Below are 21,022 nucleotides of genomic sequence, written 5' to 3' on the forward strand. Positions count from 1 at the left end.
GTGGGGCGGGGCATGGGAGGTACAGGTCCTCTCCCTGTCCTTGTTGGGGTGTCATAGCGTCACCCATCCCTTTTCTCTCTATACCTGACATCTCCTTCCCTCCAATTTATTGGGGGGGGTGGGTGGAGAACGCAAAACAGAAACACCCACCTTGGACCTTGCTGCTCCTTTCCAGTCCTGTTTATCTTCTGCCTATTTTTATTTTTATTTATTTATTTATTTATTTTTTTACCAAACTGAAGTTTTACCTCCTACAGTCTATCCCCGTGATCACCACCAAGCCTGCTCCTTCCAAATGCCCCAACCTCCTTGCCTGTTCCAGGTCACTTTGCCTTTTCATTTCCTCTCATGACTTTGCTGTTTCAATAACGTTGATTTGTCCCTTGGATAATTCTTCTTTAAATATATCGATGAGGTGGTTTTTAAGAGAACAGTAAAAGGCTGCATATTTAAAAGTCTATCCTTGATGATCCTTTAAACAATAAAGCATTGCGGGAATAAATTCTCTTTGAGTGCCAACTCTTACCTTTTACTGTATCTTAGCACATTAAATTTCCCATCCATCAGGAAGTGTTGGAATTGATGCTTAGACATAAAATATGAGCTCTTGGCTGAATTAAAACATTCATTATTCCACTCAACTTTTCTGTTTGCTGAGGTTTGGGATAATTTTTTTCCTGTGCTGTAGTTTAGTTTAGTGGCCAGACAAGTTATGAGTCTTTGGACTTTTTATCACTGCATGCAGTTTGGAAAGTTTCAGTGGATTCCAGTTAAATATTGGGTTAACATTTATTTTGGTCCTGGTACAGCTTCACAAGGATTTGGGTTCTTGATCCTGTTTGTGTATTTGCAAGGTCAGTCGTTTCCTTTAGACTTCAAAGGACTCAGATTTCTTCCACTTGTATTGATATGATAATATTCTCTAAATCCTTTCTGCACTAGAACTTTTGGTCTCTAAAATGCAGTTCATTTATGCTGACTGGTCCGGTGTATGGCCTGACTTAACCCACATGCCAGTATGTTGGTATTTGATGTGTATGCTGGGCAGCACCCTGGGGTGCACTCATCCAAAAACCTTTCAGGACACATGTTTGATTGATGGGAGTCACTGACTTCCTCCAGGTGTATCTGTCTTGTATTGACATTGTATAATTTGTCTTAGCAGTTAACATACATCTCAGTCCCCTAAGCTTTTAATAAAGCAGTGAATCTGACAATGAAATTTTCTAAGTGACTGAAGGGTGAGGACTTTGCTAAAATTTGAAAGATAATCTTCAGTTTTCAAGCAATACTGTGAGATCAATAACTATTACCTATTTCATATTTATGAATACATCCTCTGCCAGTGTTAAAATGTAAAATGACTATCTTAGCTGATTTTCCCCACTCTTAGCTACTAGAAAGGAATCATCATCTCAATTTTTCATGAATAAAAGAAGTTGGAAAAAATTTGTTTCTTAGGAAAACCATTGGTTATTACCTTTAAAATAGATTCGTTAAAAATGATTAGGTATTGTGATAAATGTTAAATGTAGCTAAAGGGCTTCCCTGGTGGCTCAGTCGGTAAAGAATCCGCCTACAATGCAGGAGACTGCTTGCGATGCTGAAGACCCAGATTCAGTCCCTGGGTTGAGAAGATCCCCTGGAGTAGGAAATGGCTACCCATCCCGGTATTCTTGCCTGGAGAATCCCATGGACAATAGAACCTGGTGGACCACGCAGTCCATGGGGTCGAAAAGAATTGGACATGACTTAGTGACTAAACCACAACAATTATAGATAATGCGATAATAAAAACAGCTTGGTCTTAGTCACTGAATCTCATGATCATGTGGAGAATTTCTGCCCTTTCCCTGTAAGACCAAGAGCTCTTTGAGTGTAGACCCATGTTATTCTGTATATTTTCCCCAGTACCTGGCATAGTGCTTGGCACCTGGTAGGCACATAATAAATCACTGAATTAATACATGGATGAATAAGTCCTGGGTCATTTAAAGATGTACATTAAAGAGAAACTGTAGCAAATATTTAGTTAGCAGTGGTTTTGAGTAGTAAAATTTGTAACCATAATTTAGAAATATAATTATTAGAAAACTGAGGTTAAGCTTTAAAAATCCTATTAGGAAATATTGAAGAAACTATAATTTGGGGGAAGAAAATCTAAAGCAACCATCCAGGGATCGAGGGCCTCCTGATATTTTTCTTACAGAGTAGGTGATTAGAATTCTTATTAGTTTGCAAGAAGGATCCAAAGAGAGGGCCAACCGGAGTGTGTGTCCTTAACCACCCCTTTCATTCAAACTGGTGAGTATTTGATCAAGTGATAGAAGGAGGACTTTCCCTAACAAGTCTGAAGGTGGTCCCTTGGTTCACTGTTACATGCAGTATTGCTCTTTCTAAAGATACCTCTGGGAAAGTCTGACTCTTTTAGGAAGTGATTCTTTTCAGAGGAAGGGGACTCAACTCTTCTCTAAACCAAGTTTATAAGAAAAATTCCTAACTCAGACTGAAACAGTGGAGAGGGGATAGAGAAAGAAATATGCTAAAGAGGCTTCTCATAGTAGGTGACATTCAAGGTGAGGCTCTGGAGAAAGGGACAGGAATTCAAGCAAAAGGAACAGAGTATTCAAAATCAGAAACATGGACTAGTTGACACTCCAGCTGTGTGACTTTAGGAGAGGCCCTTAACCTCTTTGTGTGCAGTGTATTCATCTATACAATGGGGATTAAAATACGACCTGTCTCATAGGGTGCTTGTAAAGGTTAAATGATTTAGTATATATATAAAGCTCTTGGAACAGTGCCAGGCCAGGGTATGAAAGAAGTAAAAATCCTTTTATTGCCATTAAACGGTGTTCCTGTTGCTATTGTTGTTGTTTGGAGGTGAAAGTAGAGTTGAACTGGAGCAATGCACTCAAGGTGGCAGGAAGGGAATAACAAAAGGGAGGCTCTCGAGGCCAAAAGGCATGATGGAAGGCAGTCTGTGATGCCACGCGATGATGACGTGTACACTTCTGGAGATGACAAAGCGAAGTCGCTCAGTCGTGTCCAGCTCTTTGTGACCCCGTGGACTGTAGCCCACCAGACTCCTCCGTCCACGGGGTTTTCCAGGCAAGAACACTGGAGTGGGTTGCCATTTCCTCCTCCAGGGGATCTTCCCCACCCAGGGATCGAACCTGCGTCTCCCACATCGCAGGCAGATCCTTTATCCTCTGAGCCACCGGGGAAGCCAGAGATGACGAGGGCAATGGCTTATGATCAAGTGGGCTCTTACGCCTCTTGCGTGGTGTACTGAGTGAACCTGGGCACTAAGACATCTCACTTTCCCCTCAGGATTCTGAACCACAGGGTCAGCCTAATGTTCTACGTCTACTGCTGCTTCAGAAGATTACCAGAGATACTTGTGTCCACAGTAGCCCCTGGATTCAGCATAGTGATCTCTCTTATCTCAACACCAGCTGGTTGAATTATTAATGAACACTCTCACGGTTCCACCACATTAAATAGTATCATCTTTTCTTTTTTTTTTTTTAATTTATTTTTCTATTGGAGGATAATTGCCTGACAATGTTGTATTGGTTTCTGCTAGACATCAATATGAATCAGCCACAGGTATATTTATGTTTCCTGGTGGCTCAGACAGTGAAGAATCACTCCAGCAGTGGAGGAGACCTGGGTTCCATCCCTGGGTCCGGAAGATCCCCTGGAGAAGGGAATGGCAGCCCACTCCAGTATTTTTGCCTAGAAAATTCCATGGACATAGGAGCCTTGTGGGCTACAGTCCACAGGGTCACAGAGAGCTGGACACGACTTGAGTGACTCAGCACACGCACCCACCTCCCTCTTGAACTTCCCTTCCACCCCCATCCCACCCCACCCCCCGGGTTGTCACAGAACACCAGGTTTAGCTCCCTGTGTTACATAGCAGTATGTAGCTGTCGGTTTTACACATGGAAATGTATATGTTTCCATGCAGTAGTAGTAGCTTGATTAACCAGAATGTTTATTTTTGCAGCCCTTCATGGGACTCCCCTCCCAGCTGACTCCTACACTGAAATATTCAGTCGAAGCCCTGTTATGATGTTAAAGACTACAGTGGTAATAATAATCATCATAATAACAAATGACATTCAACTGAACACTTCCACATGACTGGCTTTGTGCTAGTGATATCATGTAATGTTAAAATTACTTTTGTAAATATTTTGCCACGTGCCCCACCCCCGTCTTGAGGGGGTTGTTACAGAATTGTCTCATCTGACCTTTCTGCTAGCTTTATGTTTGCGTGTTCATCTGTTGTATCTTCAACTGGACTTTTTTTTTAATCAACTTCTAATTGTTTTTAAATTTTTGATCCAAATATATATTCTCTTTCTCATCCTTCTTAGCGCCAAAAAAATCTGTCACTGTCCCTTCTAATCCTCACCCAGAGCACTATACATTTTTTTTTTTTTTTTTTTTGATACCGGTCCCCTATCCCTCGAGTCCTGAATTCTACAAGGGGATTTAAATATGGCAAGCCTAGAAAACTGATAATGCTCTCATTTGTCTTAGATCTAAAGAGAACACATGGAAGGGTTTTTTTCTTAGTGTATTCTTGTGTCAATTACTTTCACAGTTTCTGGATTGTTTCTTTAACTTGTTTGACTGTTTAGGACATATTGATATGCTCTTTTTTTCGAAGTAGGGTATCACTTTGATGATCTTTATCCTGTTTCTCATATATGTTAGTTGCCAGGATTACAATATGAGTAGAATTTGACCATTAGGACAAATTACTACTACATCAACTCGGGACAATAAAAATTGAGAGATTGTTCTTATTCTTCCAGTACTTTGTAAAGAATAAATAAAAGTTTCGTAGAGGAAAGATAAATATGATGTTTGAAAACGCTCCTTTTTCCTTCCAAAGTAGAGTAACAGGCCCTCCCATAAATTCTGGGGAAGCGACCTCAGTGTTTACTACTGGAAGCTCACCAGTGCTGGGGACGTTTCTGGAGAGGAATGTTGTGGAATTGGCCGTAAGAGTGAAATAGTTTTCTCTCCTACCCCCTGCTCGCTGGCTTGAACTACACCCAAGTCAAAAGTAAGAAGAAGTCTCTTAAAAGTTGTCTGTTTCCCTCTCACTTAGGACCTTCCTTAATGATTAAAAATGTAGCTTTTAAACCAGATTTCCCCTTTACCACTCTGCCAGACCCAGCTGCGTTAAGAGCCGTAAAGGGCGCCCCCATCCAGGAGGGTTATGTTTGAGCCTCTTGGCTTCTGCCCACCTATGAAACCTAACTTATGCCTGATTGGCTTGCTTTTTCTCTCCCTCAGTCATCCTCCTTTAACAAAATTTAGTTAATGAACTGAGTTTTGCTAGTCCTTTGCTATTAAGACCATTTTTTTTTCAATATAGCAATCCATGGGCCATCAAAATGAAATGTGTGTGTCTTTATGTCTGTGGGTGTGTGTGTGATACTGTTTATTCTTGTTACAGTATTTCGTGTATATCTAGATCTGTAATGAATTAGAGCAGGCACACACCTCACTAAGAATGCCTTCTCCAGTCTGGAGTCTGTCTGAAAAAACAGTTTCTTAAGAGTAGAGAATTATCATGTCTTCTTTAGCAAGTTTGTGATGAAATTACTACCAATTTCTCTGAGATTGGTCCCTCTTCATACTTACGCCCCCTACATAATCCTCTTAGATAATCTTCCTAAAACAAAATATATCACAATATATAACAATGTTTGTATTCTGTGGAATCTTAATGGGTGTTTTTTTAAAGCCAGGAGAAGAGGTTCCATGATTTAAAAGCAATACAGAAAGAGTTAAAGTGAACAAGTATTTTTACCCGAGAGGTCTTTTAAACTTATTCTTCAGGAATGGGCTGATTTATGCCATGCAGAGGTCCCCAAACTCATCTGGATATGGAACTCATTTTTACCCAGACACACAGGAGAACAGTATTCCTTGGAACATACTCTTGGAAACTCTGACAGACACCGCTCCACTTGCTCTCCTAATCACTTCAGACACCTCAACCTGCATTTCATGGTTTTCCACTCTCTTGGACAAGCCTGTGCCCATTAGTCCCACGAGTCCTAAATGCAGTCTTTCCAATATGCATTTTCCAGTAGTAATGTTAAACAAGCAAACAAAAAAATCAGTAAGGATTCAGTAAGGGTAAAGATGATGTAGTTTAGTCACTCAGTCATGTCCGACTCTTTGCGTCCCCACGGACTATAGCTTGCCAGGGTCCTCTGTCCATGGGATTTCCCAGACAAGGATGAGGTGATTAGTGAACCTTAATTTCTAGAGAGGAAAGGAGAGAGAGACTTAAAGGAAGAATTAAGTGTCCAGAACTAGTATTTAGAGATGGAGGCGTGACAGGCTCTGAAAGCCGTGCATGGAGATTTCCATGAAGATAGGTATGATGCCAGCACCACTTGGAATAGTGATTGAATAAATATACCACTTATTTTCTTATAAACAGCTTTTGTATCCTTTATGGAATCAAAGTCCATGGGTGGGAAACAAGAAAGAAGAGCAACAAGGAAATATGGCTTAAGTCAGAGAAGTCAGACCTGAGGCGTCCTTTACAGACCCACTGTGTGATTCCCTAATATTACAGTGAAGAAAACCACTGTGTGAAGAGGAGTGATTTAGATATTCTTTTAGTTCCATAGTTTCCACCTCATATTGATTGTAACTGAGTCAATTAGAAATCAGAGCATTTTTTAAAAGTCTATAATATTTTGGACTGTCCACCTATTTTTATTTGCCATACAGTAATGAACTCAAATGCTGGAATAACTTGCAGTTTTCTCTTGTTTAATGAGGCATCACTCTATTGTCATAAAAATATTTTTACAATAATTTTAGTTGGCACCAAAAACTCAGCACTTTAATATAATGTAAATGTCTTTATTTGTTGTTCCCTCTTTTTACTGAGCCACGAGCTTCCTGAGGTCAGTGGCCATGGTTCCCATCAATTCTATATTCCCCACAACTTTCAGTCAGAGCAATAAATGGTTAATGTATAATACAGGCTGATTATCTTACTGACACTTTTATTGACTGTATAAATTAAATAAAGCTGCTAGCAGTTATGGGCTACCCTGGTGGCTCAGAGAGAAAAGAATATGCCTACAATGAGGGAGACCCAGGTTCGATCCCTGGGTTGAGACGATCCCTTAGAGAAGGGAATGGCAACCCACTCCAGTATTCTTGCCTGGAGAATTTCATGGACAGAGGAGCCTGATGAGCTACAGTTCACGAGGTCGCAAAGAGTAGGACACGTGACAAGTCAGACAAGTTATTAACGCACACAGCAGTTGTGTAGCTGATTAATGATAGGGTAAAGTCTGAAGTTGTATATTTGCTACAAATTTATTTTAATCCACTCTACCCCGAACTGGACCTGCAAAGACACCTCTGTCCTCTCTTTATTTATTTAGGCTGTGCTGGGTCTTCGTTGCTGAACAGGCTTTTTGTGTAGTTGTGGCGTGCAGGGGCTGCTCTCCACTTGCAGTGCTCAGGCTTCCCATTGACATGGCTTCTCATTGCAGAGCACAGGCTCTAGGCACATGGGCCTCAGTGGTTGCAGCTCGTGGGCTCTGGACACAGGCTCAGTAGTTGCGGTGCACAGGATGAGTTGCTCCACCGCACGTGGGATTTTCCCGGACCAAGGATTGAACCTGTGTCTCTTACATTGGCAGATGGATTCTTTACCACTGAGCCACCAGGGAAACCCCCTCTGTCCGCTGATGTCTTTGATTACTACATTATCCACTTATCACCTTTTTTCCTACTCCGTTGTGTTGTTTTTGTTTTTTTTTTTTTCCCCGTTCTGTCCAATCAGTTGTATAAACATAGGAACTTATGGATGTTTACATATCAACCTACATGGTATCATCGTAACACATGCAAGAATGTAATAACTGTGGATTTTTGTTTTTCATATTCACCCAAAGTCCACAGTTTAGGGTTCACTCTTAGTGTTGTAGTGTCTGTGGATTTGTACAAACACAACATGTAACCACAATTATAAGATCATACAGAGTAGTTCACTGCCCTAAGTTTATCCTCCCCGTTCATCCCTACCTCCTCCTAGCTCTTGGCGACCACTGATCTCTTCCTGTCTCCATAGTTTTGCCTTCTCCAGAGTGTCCTATACTTGGAATCATAGTATGCAGCCTTCCAGATTAGCTTCTTTCACTTGGTAATATGCACTTAAGGTTCCTCTGAGTCTTTTCATGGTTTGAGAGCTCATTTTTTCTTATCAATGAATAACATCGCCTCAATATAATATAGTTTGCTAGTTCATCAGGACATCTTGCTTGGTTCCAAGTTCTGGCAGTTGTGAATAAACCTGCTGAAAGTTTTTATATACCAATTTTTTGTATGAGCTTCAGTTTTCACTTCCTTCAGATGAATACCAATGAGCATCATTGGTGAATCATTTGGTTAGAGTATGTTTAATTTTGTAAGAAACTGCCAAAATGTCTTCACAAACGGCTGCACCATCTTGCATTCCCATCAGCAGTGAATGAGAGACCCTAGAGGCCCCCATCCCTCCCACTAAGAATTAAGTCTGCAGCCCTCCAGGACTGTTTGACCAAACTTGCTCTAACAGAAAATGTTTAGGGCAGAGAAACTGCTCTGTATGATGCCACAGTGGTGGATGCTGCTAAGTCGCTTCAGTTGTGTCCGACTCTGTGTGACCCCATAGACAGCAGCCCCCCAGGCTCCCCCGTCCCTGGGATTCTCCAGGCAAGAACACTGGAGTGGGTTGCCATTTCCTTCTCCAATGCGTGAAAGTGAAAAGTGAGAGTGAAGTCGCTCAGTTGTGTCCGACTCTTAGCGACCCCATGGACTGCAGTCCACCAGGCTCCTCCGCCCATGGGATTTTCCAGGCAAGAGTACTGGAGTGGGGTGCCACTGCCTTCTCCACAGTGGTGGATACATGTCATCAAACATTTGTCACAACTCATAGATTGCACTCTGGGAGATGGTGAAGGACAGGTAAGCCTGACGTGCCGGAGTCTATGGGGTTGCAGAGTCAGACACAACTTAGTGACTGAAACAACAACAGATTCACGACACCAGGAGGGAACACTAAGATAAACTATAAACTCTGAGTGACAGTGATGCTTCAGTGCAGAGTCATCGGTTGTAACAAATGCACCATTCTGTGTGTGTGTGCGTGCGTGTGCGTGCTCAGTCGTGTCCTATTCTTTGCTACCACGTGGACTGTAGCCCTCCAGGCTCCTCCGTCCATGGGATTTCCCAGGCAAGAATACTGGAGTGACTTGCCATTTCTTTCTCCAGGGGATCTTCCCAGGGATTCAACCTGCATCTCCTGCAGGCAGATTCTTTACTATTGTGCCACCTGGGAAGCCCACCACTCTGTGGGGAACTTTAATAATGGAGGGAGGCCGCAGAGCAGGAGTGCATGGCAACTCTTTGTACCTTCCTGTCAGTTTTTCTGTGAATCTAATACTGCTCTAATAAAGATAAAAACAAAACAAAAATCTTGCTCTATAGAAAACCAAACACTTAAGGGATAAAGTAAAGGTATATTTTTAAAATTAATTTTTATTGATATATAGTTGATTACAATATTGTGTTTGTGCTGTATAGCAAAGTGAAACAGTTTATATGTATATGTGTGTGTGTGTGTGTGTATTCACTCTTTTTTAGATTTTTTTTCCCACGTAGGCCATTACAGAATACTGAGTGGAGTTCCATGTGTATAGAGTAGGTTCTTATCAGTTATCTCTTTTATGTATCAGTTCAGTTCAGTTCAGTTCAGTCGCTCAGTCATGTCTGACTCTTTGCGACCCCATGAATCGCAGCACGCCAGGCCTCCCCGTCCATCACCAACACCCGGAGTTCACTCAAACTCATGTCCATCGAGTCGGTGATGCCATCCAGCCATATCATCCTCTGTCGTCCCCTTCTCCTCCTGCCCCTAACCCCTCCCAGCATCAGAGTCTTTTCCAATGAGTCAACTCTTCGCATGAAGTGGCCAAAGTATTGGAGTTTCAGCTTTAGCATCAGTCCTTCCAAAGAACACCCAGGACTGATCTCCTTTAGAACGGACTGGTTGGATCCCCTTGCAGTCCAAGGGACTCTCAAGAGTCTTCTCCAACACCACAGTTCAAAAGCATCAGTTCTTCGGTGCTCAGCTTTCTTCACAGTCTGACTCTCACATCCATACATAACCAGTGGAAAAACCATAGCCTTGACTAGATGGACCTTTGTTGGCAAAGTAATGTCTCTACTTTTGAATATGCTATCAAGGTTGGTCGTAACTTTCCTTCCAAGGAGTAAGCATCTTTTAATTCCATGGCTGCAAAAACCATCTTCAGTGATTTTGGAGCCCCCAAAAATAAAGTCTGCCACTGTTTCCACTGTTTCCCCATCTATTTCCCATGAAGTGATGGGACCAGATGCCATGATCTTCGTTTTCTGAATGTTGAGCTTTAAGTCAACTTTTTCACTCTCTTCTTTCACTTTCATCAAGAGGCTTTTTAGTTCCTCTTCACTTTTTCCCAAAAGGGTGGTGTCATCTGCATATCTGAGGTTATTGATATTTCTCCTGGCAATCTTAATTCCAGCTTGTACTTCTTCCAGCCCAGCGTTTCTCATGATGTACTCTGCATAGAAGTTAAATAAGCAGAGTGACAATACACAGCCTTGATGTACTCCTTTTCCTATTTGGAACCAGTCTGTTTTTCCATGTCCAGTTCTAACTGTTGCTTCCTGACCTGCATATAGGTTTCTCAAGAGGCAGGTCAGGTGGTCTGGTATTCCTATCTCTTGAAGAATTTTCCACAGTTTATTGTGATCCACACAGTCAAAGGCTTTGGCATAGTCAATAAAGCAGAAATAGATGTTTTTCTGGAACTCTCTTGCTTTTTCCATAATCCAGTGGATGTTAGCAATCTGGTTCCTCTGCCTTTTCTAAATCCAGCTTGAACATCTGGAAGTTTACGGTTCATGTATTGCTGAAGCCTGGCTTGGAGAATTTTGAGCATTACTTTACTAGTGTGTGAGATGAGTGCAATTGTGCAGTAGTTTGAGCATTCTTTGGCATTGCCTTTCTTTGGGATTGGAATGAAAACTGACCTTTTCCAGTCCTGTGGCCATTGCTGAGTTTTCCAAATTTGCTGGCATATTGAGTGTAGCACTTTCACAGCATCATCTTTCAGGATTGAAATAGCTCCACTGGAATTCCATCACCTCCACTAGCTTTGTTCATAGTGATGCTTCCTAAGGCCCACTTGACTTCACATTCCAGGATGTCTGGCTCTAGGTGAGTGATCACACCATCATGACTATCTGGGTCGTGAAGATCTTTTTTGTACAGTTCTTCTGTGTATTCTTGCCACCTCTTCTTAATATCTTCTGCTTCTGTTAGGTCCATACCATTTCTGTCCTTTACCAAGCCCATCTTTGCGTGAAATGTTCCCTTGGTATCTCTAATTTTCTTGAAGAGATCTCTAGTCTTTCCTATTCTGTTGTTTTCCTCTATTTCTTTGCATTGATCGCTGAGGAAGGCTTTCTTATCTCTCCTTGCTATTCTTTGGAACTCTGCATTCAGATGCTTATATCTTTCCTTTTCTCCTTTGCTTTTGCTTCTCTTCTTTTCACAGCTATTTGTAAGGCCTCCCCAGACAGCCATTTTGCTTTTTTGCATTTCTTTTCCATGGGGATCGTCTTGATCCCTGTCTCCTGTACAATGTCTCAAAACTCTGTCCATAGTTTATCAGGCACTCTATCAGATCTAGGCCCTTAAATCTATTTCTCATTTTCACTGTATAATCATAAGGGATTTGATTTAGGTCATACCTGAATGGTCTAGTGGTTTTTCCCTACTTTCTTCAATTTCAGTCTGAATTTGGCAATAAGGAGTTCATGATCTGAGCCACAATCAGCTTCCAGTCTTGTTTTTGCTGAGTGTATAGAGCTTCTCCATCTTTGGCTGCAAAGAATACAATCAATCTGATTTTGGTGTTGACCATCTGGTGATGTCCATGTGTAGAGTCTTCTCTTGTGTTGTTGGAAGAAGGCGTTTGCTATGACCAGTGTGTTCTCTTGGCAAAACTCTATAAGCCTTTGCCCTGCTTCATTCCATATTCCAAGGCCAAATTTGCCTCTTACCTCAGGTGTTTTTTGACTTCCTACTTTTGCATTCCAGTCGCCTATAATGAAAAGGACATCTTTTTGGGGTGTTAGTTCTAAAAGGTCTTGTATAGTTGTAGGTTTATGGGGCTTTCCTGGTGGCTCAGTGGTAAAGAATCTGTCTGCAATGCAGGAGACCTGGGTTTGACCCCTGAGTTGAAAAGATCCCCTGGAGGAGGGTAGGGCGATCCACTCCAGTATTCCTGCCCGGAGGAGTTTGCTCAGATTTATTTTCCATTGAGTCGGTAATGCTATCCAACCATCTCATCCTCTGTCACCCCCTTCTCCTCCTGCCCTCAATCTTTCCCAGCATCAGGGTCTTTTCCAATGAGTGGGTTTTTCGCATCAGGTGGCGAACGTTTTGCAGCTTCAGCTTGAGCATCAGTCTTTCCGGTGAATATTCAGGGTTGATTTCCTTTAGGATGGACTGATTCGTAGCACCATTTATTAAAGAAAGATATATTTAAATATAACAAGACTCATGACAACCACAGACAGAGCACCTAAGAAGAAGACAGAAAACAAAGATGGGGGCCTAGGAGGAAGAGACGTCGCTGTGTGTGTAGGGGTCTGAAGAGGGGATTGCTCAGGTCAGCAGGCCTTCATAGGGATCTTAAGATTGGTTTACCAGAAGGAGAGAGAATCCTTTTTTTCTTAAATGGTAGGAAGCAGCAGTGTGAACACAAGCTTGAAGGCCAGAGGGATCCAGTGTGCAGAGGGGATTGTGAATGCAGCCAACTGGCTAGAGCAGAGGGTTTTGATTAGGGGGTGAGGAGTGGTGGTGGGGGGGCACGTTTGGAACACGTGGTCCATTTCAGCGCTGATCTGCCCCAGGGGGATCAGATGGTGGTATTCATATCCCGGGACTGTCTAGCTGGAGCCCTGGCTCTGGCTGTGTGGCGTGGAGGTACTTTCTCAATGTAGCTATTTGTACCGAGCCTGTCACTAGCTCGGCAGGAGGTAAAAATCACTTGACAGTCTCTCCTGGCTCTCACCCATCCAAAGCCTGAGAGCGTGGGGGTGTCAGAGTGGGTGGGCGCTGGGGGGGGCCATGCTTAAGAGCTAAGCATTCAGTGAAGGAGAGTAACGGGCACTGAGAGGCTTGCCCACAGTCCAGAGCCACCCGTGCCAGGCGGACGGGCCCCCACGGTGGGGCCCCTGTGCCTGCACGCTCCTCAGGGTTGGCTTTTCACTTTCACCGTATTTGGTTCTATATGGAAATCTCTCTCGCACTCTCTTAATCTCATTTTTTGCATGCACACACATACACATAATTATTACCAAAAAATCACTTTAGAATGTAAACTCTCAGCTATAAGATCCTTCTCCTGAACAAAAAGCTAGAAGTGAGCACACTTCTGTTTGTTCCCTATTACATGGTAAACAGGAATCACTCGCCACATGCAGTACCTATTAAACCCATCTGACTTCTAAAGGTGAGAACGATAACATTTTGGATTTCATTTTTGTTTGTCCTCAGAGTCTTGAGTTTGGGCCAAAAACCCAGGCCCTGGATGAATGTGCTTCAGACCTCACTTTTTGTCACGAGGCCAAGTGGACTTGGGAGAGAGGGTGGAGCTGTCTGTTCAGACATGATTCTTAGTTTTGCCCTTTGCCTCTGGAGCCAGGGCCCTGGCCCACATCCAGCCGCACGATGGGAAGATTATGGTATTTTCTAGGTAATTTTAAGGAGCACAAACCCAAAGTAAAGTCAGGTGGTTTCAAGCCTGCACTGAATTTTTCATGTTAAGGATTTGTCCTGATTTGGGTTTTCAGCAGAGCTGTATTTTGAATGATGAAGGGAGCTCTATTCTTCTGGAGACAGGCATGTTTTGGTTGTTTGCTAATGACCTCTGGTTTTGCTTATGGGGAGTTTTGTTAACAAATGGAAATGTAGCAAAATAAAACACTCTCTTCCATACTTTCTTTTTTTTTTTTTTCCCTCTTCCTTTCTCTCCTTTATTTAAACAATGGGAACACTTGCAATAAACTGTCAAAACCAGGCTACAGATATTAGTTATTGTAGCATTATTAATACTGTGTAAAAATAAATTAGTCACTTTGGCAATCAAACACATTCTTGTGATCTGCCGACGGTGCTTTTAAACAGAGCCTTCCCTTCGCCGTTTGATAGATGCTATTGTTAAGAGAAGGGGCTGTGGAAATGTATTCAAAAATTCTTTGAAAATTTTCCAGCCTCAGGAACCCATTATGCAGGAGTTAGCCTTTACAGGAGACTGAAAATGAGTGGGCTTCCCAGATGGCTCGATGGTAAAGAATCCACCTGCCAATGCAGGAGACACAGGAGATGCATGTTCGATTCCTTGGTCGGGAAGATACCCTGGAGTAGGAAATGGCAACCCACTCCAGTATTCTTGCTTGGAAAATTCCAGGAACAGAGGAGCCTGGCAGGCTACAGTCCATGGGGTCACAAGGACAGGACTGAGCACACAGGAGAGCCTGGCAGGAGCCTGCCTGCTCTGGAATTGACAGGTTAACAACCCAGGAGAGGAGGGCTCTGCCTGGGGACCCTCGTTGGGCTGGCTACCCAGCCTGCTTGCCCTCTCACCCCATCCCTACCTCACCCTCCAACTACCTTGTCTAAAAGAAAGAGACTTCAAGATGGAGCCTGCAGAGGGTCACAAGATTAAACCAAAATACACTCTTATCTCAAGCACAGAAGGCTTCATTTCAGGGTGGGGAATAGCTCTGTATTCAGGCAAAAGAAACTGAATCAGACGGAACAGTCGTTTCTGGTTCCCGTTCAGTTGGGTCCCTGCGATGGTTTGGCACATTGGTATTGAGGTTGCACAGCGTTTTCCAGTCTCCATCTTCCCTTGTCCCAGTGGTCTCAGACACATGGCAGAACTACTGGTGTGATATAAGGTGAAGCTGAAAATTAAGAAGAGGCTCTGCTGTCCCTGTGTCTTGGAAGACACAGGGCGGGCCTGCCATCGCTGACTGCGTGTTAAGTCCATGCACAGTGTTTGGTCTTGTGCTCTTGGGGGAAATTCCATAAATTCAGAATTTCAGAGAGTATGTGTACCCATGTGGATGTGCACTGGAAGCCAAGGAAAAAAGAGAGCCTTCTTTCTCTTTTCCTTTGAGAGCTGCATCAGTTTGCTGGAGTCGCCATAACAAAGTATCAGAGATGGGATGGTTATAACAATAGAAATTTATTTCCTTGCAGTTCCGGAGACTGGAAGTCCAAGATCAAGGTATTGATAGGGTTGTTTTCTGAGACCTCGCTCCTTGATTTGTGGATGGCCATATTACCCCTGTGTCTTCCCCCCGTGCCTGTCTGTATCCAAATCGCCTCCTCTTATAAGGACACCAGTCACATTGGAATAAAGCCCCCCATTATTTCATTTAACCTTAATCACCTCTTTCTGGAGGCTATATCCAAATAGTCACATTCTGAGGTGCTGAGGGTTAAAACTTCAGTGACTTTTGGGGCCAACACAGTTTAGCCTATGACAAAAGCTAAGGGTTGAGCCTTGATTATGGACAAACAGCTTAACAATAATGAGCATCTCCTGATGTTCTTACACACACACACCTACACCCACACACACACACACACATGCACACCCACACCTCTAGTGCCTGAAGAGTTCTAATCCCTCCACGGCTGGCTCCCAGGGGCAGCAGAGCCTTGAAGGACCCATGGTTGGTGAGGGAAAGTTGCAGGAATAGTCGATGTATTATAGCTAATGTGAGAAGTAAGTTTGTTTGCTTGGGGGTGGGGGGAGCAGTGTTGCTTCCTACAGGACTTTCATACATTTAATTCCTGATTATTGGCATTTGCGAATGGGATTTGGCATAACAGTCATGGACTTACATTAATAGCTTCATCTTTAAATGCCTGAGTTTATAGCATAGAAATTTCTTCCACAGTATAGAAGTAACATCAGTTGTTATCTCTGCAGTTTTTTTAAAATTAATTTTTATTGGCATACAGTTGATTTTACAATGTTGTGTTTTTGCTGTATATCATAGTGGATCAGTTATACATATATCCAGGCTTTTTTAGATTCTTTTCCCATATAGGTCATTACAGAACACTGAGTAGAGGTCCCTGCGCTGTGCAGTAGTTCCTTACTAGTTATCTATTTTATATAGTAGGCTGTACATACCAGTCACAGTCTTCCAATTTATTCTTCCCCTCACTTTCCGCCTTAGTAACCATAAGTTTGTTTCCTACATCTATGACTCTATTTCTGTTTATAAATAAGTTCATTTGTACCACTTTTTAAGACTCCATATATAAGCGATATCATCATATGATATTTTTCTGTGTCTGACCTACTTCACTCAGGATGACAGTCTCTAGGTCCATCCATGTTGCTGCACGTGGCATTATTTTGTTTTCATGGCTGAATAATATTCCATTGTGTATGTGTGTATACACCGCCCCCCCCCCCCCCCATATCTTCTTTATCCATTCCTCTGTTGATGAACTTTCCAGGCTGCTTCCATGTCTTGGCTATCATAAATAGTGCAGCAATGAAGACTGGAGTGTGTGTATCCTTTCACTAATAGTTTTCTGCAGATACGTGCCCAGGAGTGGGATTGTTGGATCGTACGGTAGCTCTGTAGAGAAGTAAGTTTGTTGACCCTGAAGCCAAAGACCCATCTCATCGTTATTACTGTGTTCAGAATACATTGATAAACTGGTGCGAGATGTCTAGTCCCTGCGTGGTACTGATTTCAATTCAGGATCCTTTACCATCAATACAACATTCTCTTGTTTCTAGGTATCTCTCTTCTTCTCCAGACAAATAAACATAAGAATATGCGAATGTAAAAATATTTCATGAAAAATTATCTCCCTCTCAGTCAATCTCTCTCTCTTTCTCTTCCTCTCTTCCACCACCCCCCACCCCCACACTAATAGAACTGAATGTTTTAAAAAGAATCTCAGGTACATAGTAGTGTTTTAAGTCCGTGGATTACTTTTGTTTGTGTTCAATGAGATAAAATTCATCAGACGTTTAATTCCCAATGCCCTGTTCTTATGATACACAGGAAGTACCTGACTGGGTTCCCTACCGTCCCAGCCTACTTTTCATATCACCTTCCTCCACAAGAACAGTCCTTCATGTTTGCTTTGGTGCCCGTTCCTGTACAAACGTGCTGACCCCTTTGCCATGATGGGGTGCTGTTCATCAGAGACAGTATTTAAGGTAGCAGAGTGAAGGAAAAGGTTCAAACCAAAGTAGCATGCTCAAATAAGAGTCTTAGGAGGATGCTGAATCAAGAACCCATCAGGAAAAGCAGAGGTTCAGCCCCGGGGAGACCAAGAAAGACTCCAGAGCCCAAAGAATCAGGGGAAAGTTCAAGGCTCTGCTCAGAGGTGTCAGAAAAAGATGGGACGGCACCCAGATGTTCCCTGCGTCAACACCCACTTTCAGTGCATCTCCTCTGCCTCCTGTTTGCCAGGCTTATTGTCAAGTGTGAGATATAAAGCTCCATAAGAAATTGTCTGAAATACCAAGGATGGTACTTCAAAGTGGCAAGGGGGTGGTCTTATGGAATAAGGAAAGCAGCCCTCGACACAAACCCTGGTAACACTAGGATCCTCTTAGAGATCTTGGAGATACTCTGGCCACCTGATGCGAAGAGCCGACTCATTAGAAAAGACCCTGATGCTGGGAAAGAGTGAAGGCAGGAGGAGAAGGGGATGGCAGAGGATGCGATGGCTGGATGGCCAACTTGATGCACATGAGTTTGAGCAAGCTCTGGAGTTGGTGATGGACAGGGAGGCCTGACGTGCTGCAGTCCATGGGGTCGCAAAGACTGAGCGACTGAACTGAACTGAGAGATAGGTGGTTGTGATTGGATGGCTTTAACTATCACAAGTGTGTCCAAAAATTTGGGTTAGCTTGCCAAACCAGTCAAAGAGCCAACATGCCTCCAGTCCACCTGCAGCCATATTTCCTGGCCACTCCTTGACCAACTGTTATTAGCTTTTTGACGCTTCTCTCTCCAAGATCGCTGGTGAACCTCCTAACTGTTGAGTGTGATGGCTTCTTTTTAGTCCTCATCTGGTATCATACTGTCTGCCTAGGACTCATTCCTGCAGCCCTCTCTCCTCTTCCTCAGCATCTCTTGTGAAAGATTCTTTGCCATGGACTTCAAGCTTGTCCCCTCTTTCAGTTTCAGACCTACATTTTGACCGCCAGCTTAACCTGAGTATCATCTCCAGAGACTCAAATGCACTGCGTTTAATATATAAATCAGATCTTCCAGCCTCACTGTGCCACTGCTTCTGTTTTCTACAGTAGAAAAGCTGAAAACTCCCACATGAATGTTAGACATCTCTGAACCAATGCCCTGTACATTTATCACTACATGTTTAATAAATGAGTAGCTTATTGCATTAAAAAAAAGTCTTAACTCTATACCCAAGACCATTCATAACACGTCTTTACCCCCGACTCTATCCAAACAAAAATGATTTCCTATTATTCCATAGGACAAATCCTCAGATTCCACAGCCTGTCCCCACGTCTCATCTTCCATCTGGGAATTCCATGCTGATGTTCACGGCCAAGTCTTTTCATGTTGTGATTCTCCCCCCACCCACTGCCTGGCTTCCTTACCATCTGTCAAAGTCTGTGCATCTTTCTAGGCGGGTCCCATCACCTGTCCCAGATAATACCTTCCTTGACCACATCAGACTAACGGTAACCACCAACACGCTATCTTCCCAATCTCCGAATTCCTCTGGCACCTAACATCTGTACCACAGAGTTTAGCACCTGGCTACCTACTTGTTTGCTTTCTTTGGTATAAACAAACCAGAAAGCCAGTCTCTTTTCCAGAGATTCACAGACATGGTAAATTCCTCCTTGCGTTTTCCCCAAGAATGTGTCTTTGAGGACATTCTTTCATATTTTTTTCTTTCTTCAGATGGGGAAATCTGCATACCTCCCTGTGACATGATGGGTTTTACCCTTTATCTTAGTTATCAGGAAATATAGAGCTGATTCACTACCAGATTGTGATAATCAGTTTACCTCAGGATCCTATTAGCTCTCTGTTCACCTGCCTCTGTTGTGTGTTTATTCTTACTTTTGTGGTCTGTTTAACTTGTAAGACAACATAAGTCCTTTTGGAACAATATGAGAAAATGGGCTCCCAAGGAAACAATTTTCTCTTATTACTTCATAATTTTCATTTTCCTACCTGGACTCCAAGTCCTTCTGAACAGTCACATCTTGTCTTTCTATTGATTTCCCGAAGTAGGAAGAATATGGTAGGCCCTCAGTAAGTCATTGTTGATGAATTAATACTTTTGAAGAGCTTAAGTGAAATAATGTATTTTGTTAAGGTAGGTAAGGTTATTTTAAACTCTGATGGAAACATCTCCTTAAAAATGACATAATTCTAGCAGAGGACCCTGAAGCATATCTATTTCTGCTAGCGTTTTGTTAAAATGTTTAAAGCATCAGAAGAAAAACACAATAAAAATAAGAAGTTAAAGGTTACAGTAACTTGAGCATAACCCTTAACACAGGGAAGATGATGAAAAAAATCAGTAGTTTGCGGCCATTAACACTTCCTGGATGAAAGTGCATTTTTCCCCACAACCCCAAAGCCCTGCTGGCTGCCTCTGTAATAAACATGACCTTCAGGTGGTATCTGACTTATTTTTTCTTCATTTATCCTCATTTTCACCCCTTCTTCCCCTGCCTTCCTAACATAAGGTGGCAAACATTAAAATCAGCCTTCTAGAAAACTATCTATGCTAGTCATCAAATTCTTTTCTTCCCTTTTTTTGGGGGGGTGCAGAAGGAGGGGGTTCCGTTTTTTAAGCTCACTCAGGGAGAACATTTGAACTGTGAAAGAAACCACAAAAATGTAATCATCAAGTCACAGCCAGACCTAGCTTGTGTTCCTGCTTCCTGTGCATTTACCCCCGAACCCCCCGCCCCCGCCAAACAGTCACCCACCAACACATACCTGTTAAATATTTATACAGGCATGTGTGAATAATCCATAGGAGTACAAACACTTTTGAGACTTAAAATTCGCCCTGCTGACTGGTCTTTATCCATGTGCAAGCAGGGCTTGCTGAATCCTTTCTTGTCTCTCTTAACCAGAGCAGAAGCGTTTGCCCTTTCATTTCAGTGATATGCCGGAGGGCTTGCCTTCCTCATCCTCCTTCTAAGTGCTAATGTTTGAAGAGAGAGTGAGAATGACAAATAACAGATACAACTGTGTACATAATCCACGCTTAGTTGCTCAGTCATGTCCAACTCTTTGTGACCCCATGGACTGTAATAGCCCAGCAGGCTCCTCTGTCCATGGGATTTTCCAGTTAAGAATACTGGAGTGGGTTGCCATTTCCTTCTCCAGCGGATCTTCTGACTCAGGGATCGACCCATATCTCCTGTGTCTCCTGCATTGCAGGCAGATTCTTTACCTACTGAGCCATCTGAGAAGCCCAGATAATTATGAAATTCAAAGATATCTCCATCCCCACCTCCTGATCTAACCTGCATGTTATGTCTGATATTGGAAGATAAATTAAAACTCCTCATTATCCCCCAAAGTAGCTGTGTTTGGATCAAACCAGGGTAGGTCCATCTAGGGCAGCCTCATGTGACCTCTTAGCCTTGCAAATTGTCCAGGGTTCATCATTAATACTAGGTTATTTTCTCATGCCCATTTCCAATGTCCTGAATCACCTCATCTCATGCTTAGCTGGTATTTCCAGTTTGAACAGACGTTAATTTCAACTTGGCTTAGGCAAAATAAAATAGGTCATCAAATCAATAAAGAGGATAAGCAGGAAGCCTATCAAATGTATTCTGTCTCTGAAATGAATGTTTTGAAG

The 21,022-nt window shown here is 42.7% G+C and overlaps 1 protein-coding gene across 20 annotated transcripts in view; it reads left to right on the forward strand.

Moving 5' to 3' along the window:
- The window catches only part of DYNC1I1 (dynein cytoplasmic 1 intermediate chain 1), a 379,244-nt gene that overhangs the window by 326,078 nt on the left and 32,144 nt on the right, over window positions 1-21,022 (forward strand). Inside the window, exon 16 of one of the 20 annotated variants that reach the window (XM_055589785.1) lies at window positions 4,016-4,876. The exons of the other annotated variants lie outside the window; for them this stretch is intronic. Within the exon in view, the coding sequence (XP_055445760.1) occupies window positions 4,016-4,081 (66 nt within the window). The 3' untranslated portion in view covers window positions 4,082-4,876. Of the gene's footprint in view, window positions 1-4,015; window positions 4,877-21,022 lie in introns of those variants that run through there. 20 annotated transcript variants of the gene reach the window in all.

The sequence above is a fragment of the Bubalus kerabau genome, chromosome 8 (assembly GCF_029407905.1).
Source record: "Bubalus kerabau isolate K-KA32 ecotype Philippines breed swamp buffalo chromosome 8, PCC_UOA_SB_1v2, whole genome shotgun sequence".
Classification (NCBI taxonomy): Eukaryota; Metazoa; Chordata; class Mammalia; order Artiodactyla; family Bovidae; genus Bubalus; species Bubalus kerabau.